Here is a 23620-nt window from a genome sequence, read left to right on the forward strand (position 1 = left end):
ATCTTTTTTAAATTTATACATGCATGTGCATGTATTTATATATATATTAATCGTGATTAATCGTTGTGCAGCCCTACTCAGGAGCTAATTACTCTCCTCCATCCCCAGCTCCTCCTTTGTCCAGTCAGGACTTGACCTTCTGATATTTCTCTAGATCAAACTCATTTCTTCAATTATGTTGTTACATTTATTGTCATTAAGAAAAATAATGATATTGCAATACTAGGTTCTGTTTAGGGGGCGTTATTGCTGCTCTCCCTGCTCTTATCCATGCTAGGCTGCATGGATGGGCAGGGAGTTTTTGCCCAGAACAGAACCATACCGCCAATACAAACTCTATGCTAACTGCCAGTCATCTTTGACGATAGTGATCCTGACAGAAATAATATTACTCAGAATGCATATGCAGAAGTAATATACTGTAAAATCAATGCATTCTGGGTAATATTGTTCATTTTTGAGAAAGTAGCCTATAGGATACTTTCTCTAAAACGACAGATAATATTACCCATGTTTTACGGTATGTTACTGTTTTTAATGGAAAATGGTATTTTACTGTGTAAATTTGTTTCTTTTTTAGATATTTTTTAGAGTGAGCATTGTAATAAAAATCTAGAAAGAATTATACAAGCATATAAAATTCACAAATGTCAAAGAAACAACCAGACCCTTTATTCCTAAAATCATTCAAGAAAGGAATATTCAAAGTCAGCTGGCTTTAGGGTTGTGTTCACATATGAGGCGTCTGACAAACATGTCTAGCAGGTTAAAAACAGCTAACCAACTAACCAAAATTACAAAATAACTACATTATTAAAATACATTTTTAAAAAAAATACTTAATTATGTGATTAAAAATACAATTACTGCAAATTAGAATGCCATCTGTCCCTTATTAGAAAATGCACATACCATCACAAAGCTAACTGAAATCTAACACGTAGCTAAACTCACATACCAACTAGTTAAAACTCCAAACAAGTGCAGACCGATTAAAAACGGCAAGCAGTTGGCCACAAACTCCAAACTGAATGTGACTTGCTTATAAATAATATTCTTTTGTGTCTATGTGTGAGTACATGTATATGTGCAACATTTATTAATGCTTCAACAAAGTAAATCTTTGTTTATCACGCCAGCTTCTATGAATGTTGAGTACAATTCTTAATATTTGGAGCAAGTGTTCGGCCACACAAAATGGATGATTAATGACTTTACTCTGTTTGGTGTTTAAGCACAAGACACTTATGTTCAGAGGAACATTTGTCTTCAACAAATAGGGAGCTAGAGCCATTGAGATGCCCTCACAATGCAGAGGTCCCTTTTCATTCAAGGGCCATGTGTGTTGCAGGAGGCCTGAATTATCTGCTGCACTCCCATCAACCCCCCCTTCACCTCTGCACGCTGTTCCACACAACCACTAACACAAAGCACTTCACGCCAGGAGGTTGGCCCGTTACTCCGGGGGTCACAGATCTGCAGTGGGACCACTGCTGCAGGGTCATTCAACTCTTCCACCCCTCGACTCCCTCTTGTCACCCTCGTCACCACCTCTCGCCAAAAAACGCAAATACAGAGGCGGCCTTCCTTTGTAGGCTGCGTCGGGACTGTCTGCCCCTCAAAAGCTTTGTTAACGCTCCCAATCCTACACTGATCCCTTCGCTGGGGGTGAAGGGAGTGCTGTCGCGGGATATGTGCCAGTGACATATGGCAACATGTTAACACATTATTAATGCAAAGTTAACAAAATTATTTCTGTGAGTGAGTAATAAATGGATTTTAGATGTAAAGTGACCCCAAAAAGTATTTAGACACTTAATGGCATGGCAAAAGTGTGGCATTTCATTTACATAAAGATCATTTTCATAAAAATTTACATAAAAATAAATTTTCATGCACAAATTTCACAATCTATTTTTGTTAAATTATACACCAAAATTATTTAGGAACATTTTCAGGTTGTCAAATGTTAATAGTATATATATATATATATATATATATATATATATACAGTACAGTCCAAAAGTTTGGAACCACTAAGATTTTTAATGTTTTTAAAAGAAGTTTCGTCTGCTCACCAAGGCTACATTTATTTCATTAAAAATACAGTAAAAAACAGTAATATTGTGAAATATTATTACAATTTAAAATAACTGTGTACTATTTAAATATATTTGACAAAGTAATTTATTTCTGTGATGCAAAGCTGAATTTTCAGCATCGTTACTCCAGTCTTCAGTGTCACATGATCCTTCAGAAATCATTCTAATATGCTGATTTGCTGCTCAGTAAACATTTATGATTATTTTCAATGTTGAAAACAGTTGTGTACTTTTTTTTTTTTCAGGATTCCTTGATGAATAGAAAGTTCAAAAGAACAGCATTTCTCTGAAATACAAAGCTTCTGTAGCATTATACACTACCGTTCAAAAGTTTGGGGTCAGTAAGAATTTTTATTTTTATTTTTTTGAAAAGAAATGAAAGAAATGAATACTTTTATTCAGCAAGGATGCATTAAATCAATCAAAAGTGGCAGTAAAGACATTTATAATGTTACAAAAGATTAGATTTCAGATAAACACTGTTCTTTTGAACTTTCTATTCATCAAATAATCCTGAAAAAAAATATTGTACACAAATATTTTGTACAATTGTACACATTAAATGTTTCTTGAGCAGCAGATCAGCATATTAGAATGATTTCTGAAGGATCATGTGACACTGAAGACTGGAGTAATGATGCTGAAAATTCAGCTTTGCCATCACAGGAATAAATTACTTTGTGAAATATATTCAAATAGAAAACAGTTATTTTAAATTGTAATAATATTTCACAATATTACTGTTTTTACTGTATTTTTAATTAAATAAATGTAGCCTTGGTGAGCAGACGAAACTTCTTTTTAAAAACATTAAAAATCTTAGTGGTTCCAAACTTTTGGACTGTACTGTATATATATATATATATATATATATATATATATATATATATATATACATAATGTGACAAACTACATCTGTGGTTACTACACTGGAAAATTATTTTCATTATTTTCATTATCACAACATTTTTCTTTGGTCAAATCAAATTCAATAATTAATGTGGTTCAGATAACATAATATTTTGAGTTTCTGTTGACTAAACCAATCGCCTTCATTGTATTAACTCAATTTTTTTAATTTCAATAAACTCAAAATGTTAAGACAACCAGGTAACTTACTCTTTTAAGTTAAACCAACAATTCTTATTATAGTGTAGGACTATAGTGTGAACTTTAGGGGAACTTATTTCATACATCTATACTTTGAGAACAGTTGGTTTAAGAATGAGGAAAAATGTATACGAGAAAGAGGAAAGTGAAGTATAATTTGGTAACACTTTATTATAAGGTGATAGTTACATGTTACTACATGTACTTATAGTAATAACACTAAATTATACATAATTACAAGTAACTAACCCTAAACCAAACCTTTATAGTACATGTAGTTGCTGCATTTATTGGATCTAAAATACAGTAAAAACAGTAATATTGTAAACTATTATTACAATTTAAATATTACCCACTACTTATTTGAGTAAGTATAATGTAATTACATCACCTTCAAATAATGTGTAACCAATGCTTTTATTAAGCATGGATGCATTCATCAAATGTTAAGCTTAAGAAGTATCTTGAGTAGCAAATCAGAATATTAGAATGATTTCTGAAGGATCATGTGACACTGAAGACTGGATATATTACACAATTTCTCTTCTTAACAAAGGCAATTTCTTTGATCCACCACCTAACTAACAGCATTCATTCACTTCCTTAATCTGGCATTATTGAGCTCTTAAGTAGCAGGCAGAGCTTTAAATTAGTCAGCACTTAGACAGAGGGATGATAAATGTAATGTGTGTTGGTGAAGAGGCCCAATAAAGAGGATGGCACACATTCATATGCATGTGTTTGTATGCTCAGCTTGATTGGAATGTTGTGCTGGAGGAAGAACAAAGGACTTAAGGAGGAACAAAGCACTTGAATCTAAAGGAAGGAAGGCAAGTGGCAGGGTGGCATTGGGAAGGGGGTGATGGGAAGAACATGGATGGTTGTAAGAAGTGTGGGAGATCTTACACACAATGAGCCCCCTGGTGCCATAGCCATTCTTACCTCCAGCTCCCTTTAACACACACACACACTCAAATCACACGTAGCCCCATTGGCTGCACGTTAAGACGGCGACAGCTGAGCTCCCTGATTTTTTCTGCATGACACACATGCGCACACACTCGCAGACTTGCTACACCGGAAACACTTGTCACACAAACAGGAACTTCTGTCACCTAGTTTACAGTTTACATCTCACTTTGACCTTAACTGGAGATCTAGCTGGGAGGCCTACACTAGTGTGGTCCAAATGTGCATAGGTATAAAATCTCTCACGCATCTGGCAAATTCCATCCATTTTATGTGAATTTTGGGATATTGCATTAAAAAAAACACTGGATGGTAATGCCAAGATGCAAATAAATTCTAAAAATGTGCTCAATTGTGGTGGATATTTTTTTTATCCAATAAGAAGACATGCGACTAAACTATGGGAACACATTTATTGTATAAATTTCTTGATGTGTAACAAAAAAACTCACGTGACTGCCTCAACAGAGGATGTAATTTGATAACTGGACTAACCAGTGGACCAATTTTCCCTTCACAGCATCTCAAATAATGCCTGAGCCAAAGTCTATCATCAATATGGTTGGGTATAATTACCTCGCAGAACTGTCTCACACAATATTTGAGTTCCCAAACATCAGGCATCCACCTCATCCACCTATTGTGTTTTGTCTGTGCTCTCTGAGGTGCAAGTCATTTATGATGTTTGAAAAAATAGCCACAGTGGCTTCTCCAAATGCAGCAACTTCCAATTTATTACAGATATTTTGCGCCAATTTCCCAGGTCGAAAGCAATGTTGCTGTTTTGAACGGAATGTAAAAACAACCACTTTCATGAAATAAAATGTAAAGTAACATTACATTAAAACTGAATACAACTGGTTGATGTGACTTGATGTAACTCCAACATTATTACATACATAATATTGCAGACACCCTTTCAAAGTGTAAGTGTAGGGTACATTTTATCATTGTGGGAGTGTGAAGAGATTTTTGCAATTAAAGGTGCCGTAGAACGTCTTTTTAAAAGATGTAATATAAGTGTAAGGTGCCCCCTGAATGTGTCTGTGAAGTTTCAGCTCAAAATACCACATAGATTTTTTTTAATTAATTTTTTTAACTGCCTATTTTGGGGCATCATTAAATATGCACTGATTCAGGCTGCGCGTCCCCTTTAAATTCTCGTGCTCCCCGCCCACGGAGCTCGCGCTTGCCTTTAACAGCATGAACAAAGTTCACACAGCTAATATAACCCTCAAAATGGATCTTTACAAAGTGTTCGTCATGCAGTATGTCTAATCGCGTAAGTATAGTATTTATTTGGATGTTTACATTTGATTCTGAATGAGTTTGATAGTGCTCCGTGGCTAAAGCTAACATTACACACTGATGGAGAGATTTATAAAGAATGAAGTTGTGTTTATGAATTATACAGACTGCAAGTGTTTAAAAAATGAAAATAACGACTGTATTGTCTCCGTGAATACAGTAAGAAACGATGGTAACTTTAACCACATTTAACAGTACATTAGCAACATGCTAACGAAACATTTAGAAAGACAATTTACAAATATCACTAAAAATATCATGTTATCATGGATCATGTCAGTTATTATCTCTCCATCTGCCATTTTTCGCTATTGTTCTTGCTTGCTTACCTAGTCTGATGATTCAGCTGTGCACATCCAGACTTCCTGCCCTTGTCTAATGCCTTGAACATGAGCTGGCATATGCAAATATTGGGGACGTACATATTAATGATCCCGACTGTTACGTAACAGTCGGTGTTATGTTGAGATTCGCCTGTTCTTCTGAGGTCTTTTAAACAAATGAGATTTATATAAGAAGGAGGAAACAATGGTGTTTGAGACTCACTGTATGTCATTTCCATGTACTGAACTCTTGTATTCAACTATGCCAATATAAATTCAATTTTTAATTCTAGGGCACCTTTAAAGAAGTACAGACTATGATAGATAAAACGATTAATGTCTTTATCTCTTGAACCAAAAAAAATCATATAATTTCAGATTCAAAATAAAGGAATATACATTTATAGATATGTGTATTTTACAAGCAAAACAACTTATTGCTCTTTACAGGCAGAAAATGGGAGATTACTTAAAGAAATGGCAACTAACATGTCAATGGAGAGAATACATTATTAAATATAGATATATGGCTTTTAAAGACTCTTGAAATCCTGACATTTATTAAAAAAATGTAGACATTGGGGTGGTTTGCATGATGGGATAATGGATGATAGTGTTATTTTAGTATCACTTTGATACCATTAGCTTTTCTTAGTATTTTGAATGTTTTTATTTCTCATTCTCATTTTAATTTGAGTTAAAATTCCAATGCAGTGTGCATAACTTGACCTTTCATTTTCTGTATAACAAATAAACCGGAAGTAACATTAACAGTAACACTGACTCAGCATGGACACTCACATGAATCCTGGCGTCATGTCATATAACAAAATGTATTGATAAAAATGTGAAAAAGTTCATTGAATGGACTTTTTAGACCTTATTCACAGCAGTGCCATTTTTAACGGGAATGAAAGTGAGGCTGTGAGGGATAGACATACATCTCTTCAGTTGGTTGTGCTGTTATTTAACGTGTTTTTAGATTGTTCAGGTGACAAAACACTGCAAAAATATCTTTTAAAGACATTTCAGTAGACAAAAAACTCCAGACAACATAAGCTGTGTAAAATTATAAGTGATCTAGGAGCTTTATACAGCTTTTTACAGCAGATGCCATCGAAAACATGGTAAGTCTATCCCTCAGCCTCGCTTTCATGGCGCTGCTATGAGAAGGTCTATGCACAATCACTTACTTATTTTGCCATCACTGGTGTAGAATAGTCAAATGAGAAAATTGAGCTCAAGATTAAATCTTGTGGAAGTGTCCCACAACTGACACAATTCACCTTTACGCTAAAGTTATTTAAAGCAGCTAAAAGTGTTTTAATAATATACTAAAATGTTTTTGTATAGGCCAACCAAAGCTGATATTATTGATGATAGAAAGTGTTTGCTACTACCACTATTTGCAGAGGGAGAATATTATACCAGAAGCTCGCACAGCACTGAGATTTTAGCGGAAATATAAATGCCTACTTACTTAATTTTTCACTTACATTTTCTTTCTTTCTTTCTTTTTTTTTTTTTTTTTTTTAAAGCAGTCAGTATATGGTGCACACGGTGCAGCATATAGTAAGCTAGCATTCATTCCCAACAATAGACTGTTTTCAAACAGCTTTCCTAAACACTCCCCCATCTGCCATTGGTTGAATACCCCAACCTAAACTCACAGCATTAAGCATGTGCTGTGTGGGGCTGGTAGGGATCAAAGGGTCAAGGTTTGGCTGGTTAACATAGCCTCATTAGCATCTGGAAGTAGATGCCGTCTACACCATCTGGCTTCAAAGAACATCTTTCTCCTAGGCCGGACATCCACAAATAGCAGATAGTCATTAGCCTATAAAATAACATAAGTCTGATTGATTTATTTTTGCTGCTCAAAATGAAAACCCTTCTTCCTAGGAGGATTAAAACAGGTTCAGAAAGTTTCACAACAAGGTGAATCAGAGGATGACTTTACATGTTTCCTGAGGTGAATGGTTCTTGTTTGAATACTCTTTGCCTAAGACTTTCTCTCTCTAAATGAAAAAAAGCAGAAAACACACACATGTACACAAAGATAAGAATATTATCTTCAAGATCATATAACATTGCTCAATGTATTGCGAAATAAAGTGCAAGACTCCTTTATCTGCAGGTTTGAGACACGTGTTTTTAAAAAAAACATTTGATATGTCTTTTAATTTACTTGCAGCATTTTAAAAAACATTTTTTTATTTATAATAATCTGAACGCGGACATCCTGGCCTCGTTTTTACAGTCTAAAAGTCGTTCAGCATTCATGGACCTTGTCCTGTAAGCAAATATCGCCCTCCTTTGGACAGCTCACCGACCTGCATTATACTAAAAGTGAATTTACAATTTCGAAGCTAAATTTTTGATAATTAATTAGAAGTATAATAATAAAAACAATTCCACAGGCTCAACACGGATGCGTTTCCAATGTGCTGACAACCTGTACAGTTAAATGTGCTGATAACCGGTACAGTCAAAGAAAGTCATTAATTTAATTGTTTGTTTGACAGCACCCGCTCGTGTTTAACTCTCCCGTCTCAATATATACCTCTTTTATTATATTTACACTTAAAGAATAACTGTTTTAAAAGCTTATCAAGCACTTCAAAGGTTTACAAGTGCCCGTGTTATCAGTCAGCGTGTTTTTTAAAAACTCGAATGTTACGTTTTCAAACCACATGATTAACAAACGTCGCGATCACGTGACCATCTACTGGAAACGTTTGTTTGTAGAATGTCACTATCCGCCAGTCCACGCCGCTCGAGCTGTCACCATACTGTCCAGAGGTGAATCAGGTATGTCCACAGTCTCTTCCTGTCAAATCCATCTTTGTCCTAATGCATGTGTCACTATGGCTGCAGATATCATATGTACATTGAAATTTAAGATCTTGTCCTTTTATTTGTCTGTCTTAAGCCTGTGTTAGTGTTAGTTAGCTATAGTATAACAGGTGCCGTCTATGTACTTTGTGCTGATAGTATACTCACGTCCGCCTCTAGAAGCACACTAGTGTTTATTCTCATATTTTAAAAATATAATAAATGTACTTCTCATCAGAAACATCAGAAATCGATATATGGTCACATTTAATTTAGATCAATATTATTCAAATTGATTAATACATTTTAAATCATATGGTAGGCCTATATCTTATTATACTGGATATATTAAACATTTTCCAGTGTCAATATTTAGTAATATCTCTAACAAAAGCCATTTCCTTAATGAGGTTATCTTCCAGAAAATGACATTGTTTTTGATGGGAAAACACAAAGATATTCCATTTTCTTGTCACTGTGTAAATAATGAGTTATAATAATTAATAAATTGTAATAATGTAATGTGCTTTAATTGACCATAGCATATCACGACACAAGTTAAAATTACAGAGTTCAACTGAATTACATTAGTTCTGTGTAGCAGCTGTTTCTTGAACCCTTCTGCATCCTGTTATGCTCATTTGATCATCTAGATTTTTCCAATGAATTTTTTTTGTATTTATTTTAAGGCTAGATGCCTCTGTTTGACAATTTGCAACACCCAAATGTGCAAACAGTGCTTGCACTGTCTGAACATTAGGGTTATGTGTACTGTGTCATCTTTGGTCTTCTCACAAGCTCCTCATGAGATATCATGAAATCAGACTCATCCTGGTCAACTGTTTTCTGTTAGATATGTCAAAATGATTCCAGCAATATCATTTTCAGCTTTAACATAATTTATTGTCAACTTATATATCAGTTCCTCTCTGTTTGGCCTTTCATTTCATTCAGTCCTTTACTGTACATGCAGTCTGTTCTGTTGGCTTAATCTTGATTTTATGGGTGAACACTCACTGAGAGAATACATGTGCATCAGCATGGTTCTTGCTCTCAGTTCAGGTAGGTTAGTAGATTATACAACCCTCCTCTTCACAACTGGACTTATCATAGACCGTTGGCCCTCATACTTTAAATGTTTCACAAGTGTAACGGAAGAAGATCCACACACTTAAGGAGCTTCCAATAACACTATTTTAAGTTGAGTGATTTTAAAATAAGAAAGATGAGTACATAAATATACTTTCATGTACTGTTGTGCATTCAGAGGCACAATGACTTGCAGACATGACTCACTATTACTGATCTTAACGGTTATGTAATGTTACATTGATATCTTGGGCTTGACATAATTGAATTATATTTAGCCTTCATTTAGGTATATATACAGTACAGTCCAAAAGTTTGGAACCACTAAGATTTTTAATGTTTTTAAAAGAAGTTTCGTCTGCTCACCAAGGCTACATTTATTTAATTAAAAATACAGTAAAAAACAGTAATATTGTGAAATATTATTACAATTTAAAATAACTGTTTTCTATTTGAATATATTTGACAAAGTAATTTATTCCTGTGATGGCAAAGCTGAATTTTCAGCATCATTACTCCAGTCTTCAGTGTCACATGATCCTTCAGAAATCATTCTAATATGCTGATCTGCTGCTCAAGAAACATTTAATGTGTACAATTGTACAAAATATTTGTGTACAATATTTTTTTTCAGGATTATTTGATGAATAGAAAGTTCAAAAGAACAGTGTTTATCGGAAATCTAATCTTTTGTAACATTATAAATGTCTTTACTGCCACTTTTGATTGATTTAATGCATCCTTGCTGAATAAAAGTATTCATTTCTTTCATTTCTTTTTCAAAAAAATAAAAATAAAAATTCTTACTGACCCCAAACTTTTGAACGGTAGTGTATAATGCTACAGAAGCTTTGTATTTCAGATAAATGCTGTTCTTTTGAACTTTCTATTCATCAAGGAATCCTGAAAAAAAAAAAAGTACACAACTGTTTTCAACATTGAAAATAAACATAAATGTTTATTGAGCAGAAGATCAGCATATTAGAATGATTTCTGAAGGATCATGTGACACTGAAGACTGGAGTAACGATGCTGAAAATTCAGCTTTGCATCACAGGAATAAATTACTTTGTCAAATATATTTAAATAGTACACAGTTATTTTAAATTGTAATAATACTGTGTACAGTATTGTGAAAAAGTCTTAGTATTTTCACACACACGCTGTAGTGTCAGTAAGAAATGCTAGTTTACATTTCCAAACATTCCTTTTGTCATTAATTGTAATAATCTAGTGAAATTTTGTATGAGTCTAACAACAGTCTCTATGCTCCACATGGAGATCTGATCTCACAACCAGGAACATAAAAAAAAAACAAAAAAACTGAGACTAAATCCAGAAGAACTGTGGCCGTGTCTCCATCTCCAAGATGCTTGAAGAAACCTACCTGCAAACCTACCAGAAAAACTATGTGCAAGTGTACCTAGGACGAAAGCTGTTTTAAATGCAAAGGGTGGTCACACCAAATATTGATTTGATTTAGTTTATGGAAGTTAATTAATAAATAATATCCATTTATGACATTATATTTGAAAGCATCCTCACTTTACAGCATTTTTACACAAGGTAGGTTTCGTCAAGCGTCTTGGAGACATTGCCTCAGTTTAGTCTCAGTTTCTGATGGTGAGATCAGATCTCTGTGTGGAGCATACAGTCTGTTGTTAGACTCCTTGTTCATACAAAATTTCACTGGATTATTACAATTAATGGCTAAAGGAATGTTTGGAAATGTATACTGATATTTCCTTCTGACACACTACTATATATTAGCTGATATTATTATACTTCCCCCCTCCCACCACTTTCATTCAAAATCCATCTGCAAATCTTAATATTTCTGACATGTCTATTTTTAAGGACTAAAGTCTTATCTTATTGCAGTCCTCCTGACAGCTCCATATGTTTTATGTGAGGATTGAAGCTGGTTTGTAATCATCAGCTAAATGTTTGCATAAGGTGTTCACTTTATGCTGAGTTATAGAATCATAATAGTCAATATGACAAATAATGAAGCAAACTTTAGAATCCAGCTTCTGAATGTTTTCCAGTGCCTTTAATCACCATTAAAGGTTATTCATGGTTTACCAATAACAGTTTTGTTTTTTTATATCTACATGTGAACCTTATTAAATTGTCAGATTTTCAGAATTTGTAACGTTCTAAAAATTATTTTTTTTTTTTTAAAGGTGGGCGCTTGATATTACAATGTTGAGGATAAGATGGGAGTTGCTGCTAATGGCCATCATATGCTGGCATAGAGGCCACACAGATAATCATGAGGCTAAGCAGAGTCTTGGGCATGTGACTGTGGTAGTTGTGGGTGGAACAGGTGACTTGGCCAGGAAGTACCTGTGGCAAGGCTTTTTCCAGCTTTATGCTGACGAGGTAGGCAAAGGACACACCTTCTCATTTTATGGTGGGGGCCTTTCGCCGAATGAGAATGGGACCACGCTGCTGTTTGGGATCTTGAAGGAGCTGGCTTGCCCTCCAGAGCTCTCTGCTGAGCGCTGTGCGTTGGTCAAAGACCAGTTCTTGCATCTGTCCCAGTATCACCAGCTGAAGACATCTGAGGACTATGAAAAACTCAGCCAGAAGATCAAAGAGCAGGTAGGACAGGAGGGTATGGTCGAAGCGGGGAGGCTCTTCTACCTGTCTGTTCCAGCTTTCGCATATGCAGACATTGCAGAGAAGATCAACAACACCTGCCGCCCCCCTCCTGACGCATGGCTGAGGGTGGTGCTGGAGAAGCCATTTGGTCATGACTTTGCTAGTGCCCAGTCCCTTGACAAAAAACTGTCAGGCCAGCTGAAAGAAGAGGAGATGTATAGGATTGACCACTATTTAGGGAAGCAGGTAGAATGTTATTTTATTCACAATACACTAAGTTTGGGGATGGTAAAAATTTCTTTGTTTTTGAAAGAAGTCTCTTATGATGAGCAAGGCTGAATTTATGTGATATAATAATAATAAAAAAAGGAAGTTCAAAAGAAAAGCTTTTAAATTAACATATTTTTATGTATCATTATTGTATCCAGTATTATTTTCTTTCAAAAAAATAATGAAAAATTCATACAGACCCCAAAATTTTGAATGGAAGTATATAAGGGTGTAACGGTGTTCATTCGAACCATCACGGCACAGACGTCACGGTTTGGTGGATAGAGTCAGATGACGAATACAGTCAGTCACAGGTGATCCACACTCCAATCCAGAAGGGGGAGCGTGCAGTATTTCAATGATGTTTGCTAACTACCACAACAGGAAAAAGAGCAGCAGAAGAAGAGACAGTCTACACACCAACCCAAAACAAGTGTTCAGATGGCACGCAAGAGCTTGCTAATAGCCTATACGCTGAGTTTCGATTAATTTTTGTGAGCACTACACAAACTTAACGGAAAGGAAACCAGGACAGCAGAAAGCAGCATTGTGTTTGTTTACTTTATTTTACAAAAGCACAATCTTTTGTTTTTATTGTGAGTGTACACAAATAACCCTTTAGACAGTTATAATAGACAGTTTTGAATGATGTCTTACTTTTATCCGTATAACAGTTGTTTCCACTGTTATAATGAGACAAAATAATTTGGCGTTGTGCCGATTTGTATCGTGGACATTGTACCACCTAACCTAGCACTGGGGATTTGTTACTTTTTCCTGTTGTACCGAACTCGTATTGATCCATGACCCCAAAACCAAGGTACTTACTGAACCGTGACTTCTGTGTACCGTTACACCCCTAGTAGTATACTTTCACATGAATGACTGGAACTTCATGAGCTTTAAACATCAATCAATGTTTTTTCTATTGCAAAGGTTGTCTCTAAAATATTGCCATTTAGGAAAGAGAATAAGAAACTTCTGGACCCTATCTGGAACAAGCACCATATTGAAAGAATAGAAATTGTATTGAAGGAAACCCTGGATTCCAAAGGTACTGGTTCAAGTTATTAATCAATTCTTTCTCTATTTTTCTTCTCAGTTATTTCTTTAGCATTAATTGTTGATCTGTCATTCATTTACAGGACGGATTCAGTTTTATGATCAATATGGCGTCATCAGAGATGTGCTCCAGAACCACCTCACAGAGGTCATGACCCTTATGTTGATGAACCTTCCTGCAAACCTCTCCAACAGCAAGGAGATACTACAAAACAAACTTAATTTCTTGGCTTCCCTACAGCATGTAGATAACAGTAATGTGGTCGTAGGTCAGTACCAAGCTTACAATGGAGAGGTTCAGGAAGAGCTAAATAAAACAAAGGACTACTTCAGCCTAACCCCCACATTCGCTGGTAAGTGGAAGAGCTTTTTAGTTATCTTATTTAAAATGCAAAGAAGGTGTTCACGTTCGAGGGCTGCATTGGGATTAGGATCCTGGGGGCCCAGCACAAATCTTGTGGGAGCGGGTGGTTTTACCTTTGCTGCGAGTGGGAGCGGGCGGACAAAAAATATAGCGTGGGTCCGCAATTTGCCACGTTTCAAGAAAGGAGTCAAGGAATGTTGATTAACATTCAAAAAAGCATATCCATCCATCATAAAAGTAATCCATATGGCCCCAGGAGGATAATAAATGCCTTCTGAAGTGAAGCAATATGTTTTTGAAAGAAAAATATTCATATTTCTAACTTTATATACTAGAATCACTGGCATTCTGTACATATACCGGGCAGAAGAGTAAACTTTGACCTGACGCATGACGTAATGACAAATGTGGAAGTGCAGAGGATAGAGCAAAACAAAACACTGGTCATGAATTAGAAGTCTAAAATGAATACTCTAAAATGAGCATTTTTAAAGAGAAATGTTGGAGGAGCTTGAGTTTGTTGCCCAGCCCTATTTGTTTGAACCGCAAGAGGTGTCAACTCTCACCTAAGCTTACGCTACTCGTTTATTAACCCCCTGAAGCCATATGGATTACTTTTATGATGGATGTATGCGCTTTTTGGGGCTTCAAAATATGGGTTACTATTCACTCCCATTATAAAGCTTGGAAGAGCCAGAATATTTTTTTAATATAACTCTTGATTGTGTTCGACTAAAAGAACAAAGCCATATACACCTAGGATGGCTTGAGGGTGAGTAAATCATGGGATAATTTTCATTTTTGGGTGAACTAACCCTTTAATTAAATGCATTGTTTTGTCTCTGTTATTCTGAACGTTTAGCCTAAAGTTTGTGTAATTTTTTCACAACTTCTAAAAGCTGTAACCGAATGATTGCGGGTGCGGGCGGGAATACACGTTGCGGTAATGGTCAGAATTTCAGCGGGAGCGGTTATTAAGGAAACAGTCTTGCAAAGGGCTCTAGTTCGCATTTCTCCACACATTTCCGTTACTTTACATTCTTCTAAAACCTGTCAGAATCCTGCATATGCATTTAAATGACCACATAAAAAAGGCGAAGGAAAAATGGTGTTCACGTTTACATGATCTTTCAGAAAGCCCTGGAATGTAAATGTGCATATAAACATAGTCATTGATTCATCATCAATCTAGCAATGCTTACGTTAACTGTGATTCTCTTTACAGGAGTGCTCATTCATGTCGACAATGCGCAATATGAGGGAATCCCCATATTTATGACTTCAGGCAAGGCACTTGATGAACGGGTCGCTTATGCACGTGTAATTTTCAAAAGTGATGTATTTTGTGTCCAGGATCTCAGTAACGTTCACTGCAAATCCAAACAGATCATATTTTATCTGGGTCACGGAAACCTCCAGTACCCTGCGATTCTCGTGAGCAAGAACCTGTTCAAGCCCGACCTGATGAGCAGCGGTGACTGGAAGGAGGTCACTGAATACAAAGACGTAGACGTGCTGGGGTTACCCCTCAGTGATTATTACATCCAGTCACCAGTCGTACCCAGAGAGGCTTATTGTGAGCTGATCTCACACGTCTTCTTTGGACGCAAAGATAGATTTATCAGTGCCGAAGGACTCCTTGCTTCCTGGGCGTTTTGGACACCTCTCCTTGAAAGCTTGACTCGGGTCTTTCCACGGGTGTATCCTGGTGGTGTAGCCAACGGGAACCTGCTGAACTTTAAGCTGCGGGGCCATCAGGTCGCTTTCAGCCATGAAGCCGTGGTCAATGTTATCAACCCTGGTGCCGAGGACAACTTCCAGGTGATGCAAGGGAAGTACCGTAGTTCTGAAATGGTATCTGCTTGGGCACAGGAACTGGTGGATCGCTTGGCTTCTGATCTTCTCCTGGCTGCCGAGGAAGCCATTCGTGAAGAGGGTCAGTTTCACCTGGCGTTGTCTGGTGGCTCCAGCCCGGTGGCGCTGCTACGTGCGCTCGCCCTCAACCTCTACACCTTTCCGTGGCGCAACACTCACATATGGCAAGTGGACGAGCGATGTGTGCCACATACAGAATCAGGCTCCAACTTCCGGTCCATTCACGATCTGCTGCTTCAGCATATCCGCATACCCTACTTCAACATCCACCCCATGCCGGTGCATCTCACCCAACGGTTATGCGTGGAAGAGGATGGTGGTCCTACATTATATGAGAAGGAAATTAAGAAGCATGTCAATGCCTCCAGCTTCCACTACATCCTGCTTGGCGTAGGCCATGATGGCCACACTGCCTCATTGTTCCAGGACACCAAATTGGAAAGCGACGAAGAACGGTTGGTAACTCTGACGGAGAGCCCCATTAAACCTCACCAGAGGATGAGTCTCACATTCACAGCTATCAATAGGGCTCGAAGGGTAGGTGTTTTAATAATGGGGAAAAACAAGCATGAACTTGTCAGTCAACTCAGCCGAATTAAGGGGGAATCATCTAAGTATCCCATTACCAAAGTACAGCCAAAGAGCGGTACTCTTATATGGTACATTGACTATGATGCACTGTTAGGATAGACCAGTACATATCGGTCAATGAAGCCACCCACCAAGGCTTATAGCTCAAATCGAATGCTGTATTTTGAATGATTGTAAGTTTAATTTTCACACTGAGGTGTGAATTGTGTGAGGGTTATTTTAATGCTGTGATAGGGACTTTGCAATTTGATTGCGTTATGGAATGATTGCATTATAAACGACTAAACATTTCAAATCTCAGGACCTCTTTTAGCTTACAGTAATTAATGTTTTTAATAAATAATTTTATAATGTTGCTACAAATCCTTATTCCACAAGATCAGGCTGTTTAGAAAGCAAATGCGTCTGAAAATTTAATTCCACATCAAGCACTTTTTTCCACATTTGTGACCAAGCAGTGATCAGATAAAACATAATTTGACTTTTCTTTTTACTTTGCTTACTATATAGTTGCATTAGCTTTAACAATTATTCATCAGACCACCAGATTAAATTGAACCATGTGGCCGCCTTTGTTTTTACAGAGGAAACAAGCAGATGTGTTTGGTTTGTTTTTCCTCCTCAATTAAAAGATTTCAGTTAAGTGGTGAAATTCTGTTCTAGGTGTAATCACAGACCTCAGGTTAAGAAATCCTAATAAACATGTCCATAAAAGATGGCATATCCAATGTTTTTTAGGTTGGAGCAAATGTTAATGTACTGTTTCATCTTTAGACTGAATTGAGTTTCTATTGTTGGCCTTACTTGATAATTCCATTCCAGAATCCATTCTACATTGTTGACAGAGTGTATTAGTGTCAGAGATTTTTGTCATACCTCAGAAAACAATGGTTTATTATGTGTAGAACAGTCCAAATGGCATAACGCCTTACAATGATTATATAAACACATGAATGCCTTTGTAAAGTCTGTGCTGTTTAAAATCTAAGAAGAATATCTTAGCATCGCATGCTTTATGAGACACTTTTTATGGACAGGGGGCAGCATTGTCTAATTCATAACCATTGATTTTGGCCAAAAATATTGTAGTGAAGCAGATCAACATTACATTCCACAGGGATCTATTGATCTAATATGTGAAAATGTTAATAAAACATTAAAATAAATTCATACATTGAAGTCCTTATGTGTATTTACACGATTTTGTGTTTTCAATACAAAATGTTTCACATTGTAGAGATCCTGTACTGAAATACTGTGTGTAGTTCAACAAAGTATGTGCCTCGCTGACAGGTTTAACATTTGAATTGACACTTTTGAATGAATCCATTATATGTTTCACTAAAGGAAATTTTGTTACAGTATTCAGCTGTATTACATGGCATTACATAAATCATTTCATATTTGGTGGTGATTTTAATACACACAATAAAATATATTTTTGAAATCATATGTTTTATTTTGTTTTCTCTTTTAAAATGTCTTTCAAACATGTCTGGATTCAAATGCAACCCAAAATTGAGGACTGTAAACAGTTTGAGTTATTATAAAAATTAAAAAACTATTTGTATATACGCATTTTGCCTATTTTTCTTCTCCCCTGTGTGCCAATATTAGTGAAAAGGTGTGTCATTAAATAGAATGCATTTTAACCTCCACTTCACAACTGTCTGAAAACCACTGAAACCATGTAAATAATAGATGCACCTGTATTGAGTGTCAGTGAAAGGCTGTACAGCAGCGGCTCATTTTCAACCCCAGAGGCACGTATCTCTTAACCAATGCGGAAACAGTTTGTGGATCAGGCAAAGACTTCCTCTGACCAGAAAGAAAACTGGGTAGAGAGACAGTAAGAACAACAATCCAGTTATTTTGTCCTTTATATATTTTTTCCTTCTACACTTGGAATGGAACTGACTGTATACGATCTTACCTGTTGAGAGTATGCTGCCCCAAGACACTACCAAAGAAAATATATACAATTCTGTGGTGGTGTTCGCCTGAGTAAAATAAACTGTGATTATATATAAAGGTAAAACTACTTTTTGCACATAAAATCATATTTTACTACAATTCACACTTACACATTGAGGTGCAGTCAGGGTAAGAATGAGTGTACAAAGTCCCTGGATAAACGCAAACAGTCCAAATGAGTGAAACGCTACCCTTATGCTCTTGGGAACTGGGTCTGTCAGTGTAAGCGCTACAGCCAAACCTTAAATGGGAAGAGGAAGGTATGATGATTAGTATTTAAAATTAGCAAGCAGGAAAAAAAAAAAATGAACCATTTATAAATATAAAAACTGATTACCTGTTGCTATAAATGAGAACACAATGAAGACTATAAGATTGCTCAACAATGGCTTTTCACAATAGCGAGAAGATTTTGGCCTGTGAACACAATGCAGAATTTTAGACATATAACATGATAATATGAGTATGTTTATTTTATATGTTATGCTGGTAACACTTTACAATAAGGTTCATTAGTTAAACATTAGTTAATGTATTAAGTAACATGAACTAACCATGAGAAATACATTTGTTACTGTATTTACTAATCTTTGTTAATGTTAGTTAAGAAGTTCATTGTTTGTTAATGTTAGTTCACAGTGCATTAACTAATGTTGCCAAGATTTGAATAAAGTATTAGTAAATGTTGAAATTAATATTAACAAAGATTAATGAATGCTGTATAAGTGCAGGTCATTATTAGTTTATGTTAACTAATGTAGTTAACTAATGTTAACTAATGAACCTTGTTGTAAAGTGTTACTGTTATGTTTTACCAGGAGATCAGCTTTTTATCTGTGAAACTTCATATAGGGAACTTACCTTGACAAAATATAAAACTGTGGTGCCAGGAAAAGCACCACAAAGCTGAAAAGAACAATCTGACTGCCAGAGAAAAACAAATTTGAATTTTTATCATTTTAATGTTATGAATGTCTGCACACACACACACACACACACACACACACACACACACACCTACACACAAATGAGGCTTTACAACAAAGAAAGACATAAAATAGGTGTTTAGCATCTGGTCACAATTTTATTGACTTATTTTCCAATTATGCAGACAGACAGACAGACAGACAGACAGACAGACAGATAGATAGATAGATAGATAGATAGATAGATAGATAGATAGATAGATAGATAGATAGATAGATAGATAATCTTACAATTTTAACCTTTGATCTCTTGGAAGCCACCTGCTGGTCTGAAAAGCTGCATGGACTAAGAAATGGTGAAGCATTGCGCACTTTATATCACCTCAGATGATTCTGTATACAGCAGAATATTTCTTTATCAAGAAGTAGCCTACCACTACAATGACAAAAACAATATTTAAGACTCTCAAACGCATCTTATTGAAAATTTTAAATATTTATATAGTGAGATGTAGAAGTAAGAGACGAAAATTCATAAAAGAATTACAGAACTTACCAGAAAGATATCACGCTGGTCAGCATTCATGGTAGGTTAGAAGCTCGGAAAGAAGCAAGATCCTCTGTCGGGTAATATAAAATGGCGCCGCCTAGTGCTGAGATTTGGTATAGTTTTAGAGATGTCAAATTATGGATTAGAATCATTTTTATTCACTGTGTCACACAGAGGTGGTGTTAGTTATGTTTAAGGGATCTTCATATTGTGTAAAACTTGTTGGCTTATAATAAAATACATATTGTACCAAAAACATTTACATACTTCGTTCAACATTGCAAAGCTATTAAAATAATCATGACATGAAAGAGTGAGGAATAATAATAGCATGATACTTTTCTGTTCTAATGGCTTTTTCATTAACATATTCATTGCTACCCTATTGACATTAGAAACTCATCTTTTTTCCAGAAAATAATTACTTAAATTTTGGTGTTCATCACAGAAGACTTCAAAAGTTTTTTTTTTTTTTTTTTTTTTTTTTTTTTTTGACCCTTCACAACCCACATTCACATTGAGTAAAGGATGAAATTTCAATGTTAACTTTAAGAATGGGTGAAGAAAATATGCCTGCCTGGACGAGAGTTAAAGAAACACCTGTCAGTTTTGAAATAAAATAAACTGTCTGTGGCTTTTTAGAAAATACACTCTTAAAAAAAGGTTCAAGGAGGTTCAGTATAGAATCCTAAGAGTTCTTGAAAACTCTTTCTGCCAAAAAAGTTTCTATGTAAGGAGAAATGTCTTGCATAATTGCATACTTTTCATGCTTAATGGGTTATTGCATTTTTTTCTACTGATAAAGTGTATTTACAAGCTGTTTAATTCATAAAACATTAAAGTAAAAACAAAATTAATTAAACTAAATCAATAAAATTATCCCATGACTGAAACACCTAAAAGGTTACATGTATATGTAGAAAAAGAGAGAAAAAAGACACCAACCAGTATACCACAGAAGTTCATTGTTAATGAAAGTCAGGCACAGATAATGAAACAAAAGCAATCATCTCAAATCATATGGGACTTCTCTGATATTTCTAAATTCTAACTGTCAAACTGTTAACCCCCTGCACCAGATCAGTCCACTGCCAAAGCAACATGTGTCTTTTGAATTACATTGTTCTCTCTGAGTTCCCACGGGACGCAAGAAGTGTGTAAAAGTTATGGTCCGCCTCAGAGAACAGCCATTGACCAAGCCAAAATAGCCTTTGTGTCCTAGGAATCACCCCTGCCCCATATTACTACACACCGACCTGCTGAAATATGACACAACACATCTGCTTCTCTCATTTCCACACATGTACACTTAAATTCCAGTTTCTAGGTCCACACAGGAGCTAGAACTCACAGAAACGCCTCAGGATCAACATCAAGCATGCCTGCAAACTATAGTGGAACCTGGGACATAGTGGACAATGAAAACATTGAAGGTTACATGGTTGCTCTTGGTAAGTAATGTCATTCATTTATCAGAACTTAATATTATATATATATTATATATATACAGTTGCAAGAAAAAGTATGTGAACCACTTGCAGAATCTGTGAAAATGTGAATAATTTTAACAAAATAAAGGAGATAAAAAATAACATGCATTTTGTATTATTTAGTACTCTCCTAAGTAAGATTTACATGAAAGATGTTTACATATAATCCACAAAATGAAAAATAGCTGAATTTATTCAAATAACCCCATTCATAAATATGTGAACCACTGATTCTCAATACTGTGTGTGCTTACCCGGATGATCCACGACTGTTTGTTTGTTTTGTGACGGTTGTTCATGAGTCTCTTGTTTGTTCTGAACAGTTAAACTGAGCTCTGTTCTTCAGAAAAATCCTCCAGGTCTGGCAGATTCTTCAGTTTTCCACCATCTTTTGCATATTTGAACCCTTTCCAGCAGTGACTGAATTATTTCGAGATCTGTCTTTTCACACTGAGGACTCAAACTCAACTATTAAAAAAGGTTCAAACATTCTCTGATGCTCCAGAAGGAAACACGACGCATTAATAGATGGGGGGTGAAAACATTTGGAATTTGAAGATCAAGGTAAATTGTATTTAATTTGTCTTCCGGGAAACATGAAAGTATCTTCTGTTGCTTCCGAAGGGTAGTAAATGAAAAAAATGTATATTTAAAATAAGAAAAATTTGGACATCTTCATCCTGTTCAAAAGTTTTCACCCCCCGACTCTCAATGCATCGTGTTTCAAAATCACACAGTCACTGCTGGAAAGGGTTCAAATATGCAAAAGATGGTGGAAAACTGAAGAATCTGCAGGAGCTGGAAGATTTTTCTGAAGAACAGAGCTCAGTTTAACTGCACAGAACAAACAAGAGACTCATGAACAACCATCACAAAACATAAAAACAGTCGTAGATCATTCAGGTAACCACATACAGTATTAAGAATCAGTGGTTCACCTACTTATGAACGGGGTTATTTGAATAAATTCAGCTATTTTTTGTCTTGTGGATTATCTGTAAACATCTTTTATGTAAAATATCTTACTCAGGACTGTACTAAATAAAAAAATAACATGCATTTTGTATTATCTCCTTTATTTTGTTAAAATTATTCACATTTTCAGATTCTGCAAGTGGTTTCCATACTTTTTCTTGTAACTGTATACTCTCTCTCTCTCTATATATATAGCCTATACATACATATATATATATGTGCATACATAGTATTTTTTAATTGCATTTCATAGATAGTTGGATATTTCCTTTTTTATTATTAAAAGGAACTGGTATTGTGAGTGTATTTATGTATTTAACCTTGCGCTATGCAATACAGGAATTGATTTCGCCACCCGAAAGATAGCGGGGATGCTAAAGCCACAGAAAATCTTTGAGCAAGACGGAGACTCTTTCACCATTAAAACTTTAACCACTTTCCGGAACTACTCCACTTCATTCAAAATTGGAGAAGAGTTTGAGGAAATCACCAAAGGACTGGACAACAGAAAATGCAAGGTGGAAAATACACACACACACGATTAGCAATAAAATGGTGTGGTAACAGTCTAGAGTTTTCTTTGCCAGAATTGAGAAATACTGTTTTTTCTACAGTCAACAGTCAACTGGGAAAACGACAAACTTGTGTGTGTCCAGAAAGGAGAGAAAAAGAACAGAGGATGGACACACTGGATGGAGGGAGACACTCTTTACCTTGTGAGTCAAAATACAAGATTAAAGAACATTTAATTCTCAGACAAAATGAATACAAATACCAAATAAAAACTTAATAAAATAAATTTTCCACTCTTCCTTTCAAGGAACTTAAATGTGAAGACCAGATCTGCAAGCAAACCTACAAAAGAACAGCTTGAACTATTGTGTTGAACTGAAATTGTTGTCATGTTTATTGAAGAATTACATACAATAACATAACAAGAAATGAAAAAAGCAAACAACAGAGAAAACCTACAAGTGCATTCAAGAAGATGGATGGAGGGAGACACTCTTTACCTTGTGTGTCAAATACATAGGCCTAAAAATTCAAGAACATGTAATTTTCAGATAAAATGAATAAAAAATACCAAATAAAAATATACATATTGAGTGTCTTCAAAGTCTGAGTGTATTTTGATGTTCTTATTGATTTAAAGTTCTAAACAAATATTTAAGCATAGGGGAGACTGACATTGGCACAGTT

At 35.6% G+C, this 23620-nt stretch overlaps 3 protein-coding genes across 5 annotated transcripts; 2 read left to right on the forward strand and 1 right to left on the reverse strand.

Annotated features, from left to right (window-relative positions):
• The first annotated feature begins 8495 nt into the window (after nt 1-8495).
• On the forward strand, nt 8496-17955 carry h6pd (hexose-6-phosphate dehydrogenase (glucose 1-dehydrogenase)). The gene is made up of 5 exons (XM_048198897.1): nt 8496-8623; nt 11923-12589; nt 13550-13667; nt 13759-14028; nt 15265-17955. The coding sequence occupies exons 2-5, from the start codon at nt 11942-11944 to the stop codon at nt 16602-16604; spliced, it is 2376 nt and encodes a 791-aa protein (XP_048054854.1). The 5' UTR covers nt 8496-8623; nt 11923-11941; the 3' UTR covers nt 16605-17955.
• On the reverse strand, nt 12400-21219 carry LOC125273482. Of its 3 annotated transcripts, XR_007186078.1 has the most exons (9): nt 19962-21219; nt 19697-19841; nt 19341-19403; nt 18817-18896; nt 18590-18720; nt 18439-18505; nt 18213-18339; nt 12814-12985; nt 12400-12541 (listed from the first exon to the last, which is right to left on the reverse strand). XR_007186078.1 is itself a non-coding variant. In XM_048198901.1 (8 exons), the coding sequence occupies exons 2-7, from the start codon at nt 19768-19770 to the stop codon at nt 18257-18259; spliced, it is 498 nt and encodes a 165-aa protein (XP_048054858.1). In that variant the 5' UTR covers nt 19771-19798; nt 19962-21219; the 3' UTR covers nt 12406-12541; nt 18213-18256. The 3 variants fall into 3 exon arrangements, 2 of the variants coding, with proteins under 2 accessions (XP_048054858.1, XP_048054857.1); XM_048198901.1 differs by lacking the exon at nt 12814-12985 and having other exon boundaries at nt 12406-12541; nt 19697-19798; XM_048198900.1 differs by lacking the exon at nt 12814-12985 and having other exon boundaries at nt 12406-12541.
• Nucleotides 21217-23537, forward strand: rbp7b (retinol binding protein 7b, cellular). Its single transcript, XM_048198902.1, has 4 exons — nt 21217-21406; nt 22760-22938; nt 23035-23136; nt 23241-23537. The coding sequence occupies exons 1-4, from the start codon at nt 21334-21336 to the stop codon at nt 23292-23294; spliced, it is 408 nt and encodes a 135-aa protein (XP_048054859.1). The 5' UTR covers nt 21217-21333; the 3' UTR covers nt 23295-23537.
• Nucleotides 23538-23620: the final 83 nt, after the last annotated feature.

Source organism: Megalobrama amblycephala, linkage group LG8 (genome assembly GCF_018812025.1).
Source record: "Megalobrama amblycephala isolate DHTTF-2021 linkage group LG8, ASM1881202v1, whole genome shotgun sequence".
Classification (NCBI taxonomy): Eukaryota; Metazoa; Chordata; class Actinopteri; order Cypriniformes; family Xenocyprididae; genus Megalobrama; species Megalobrama amblycephala.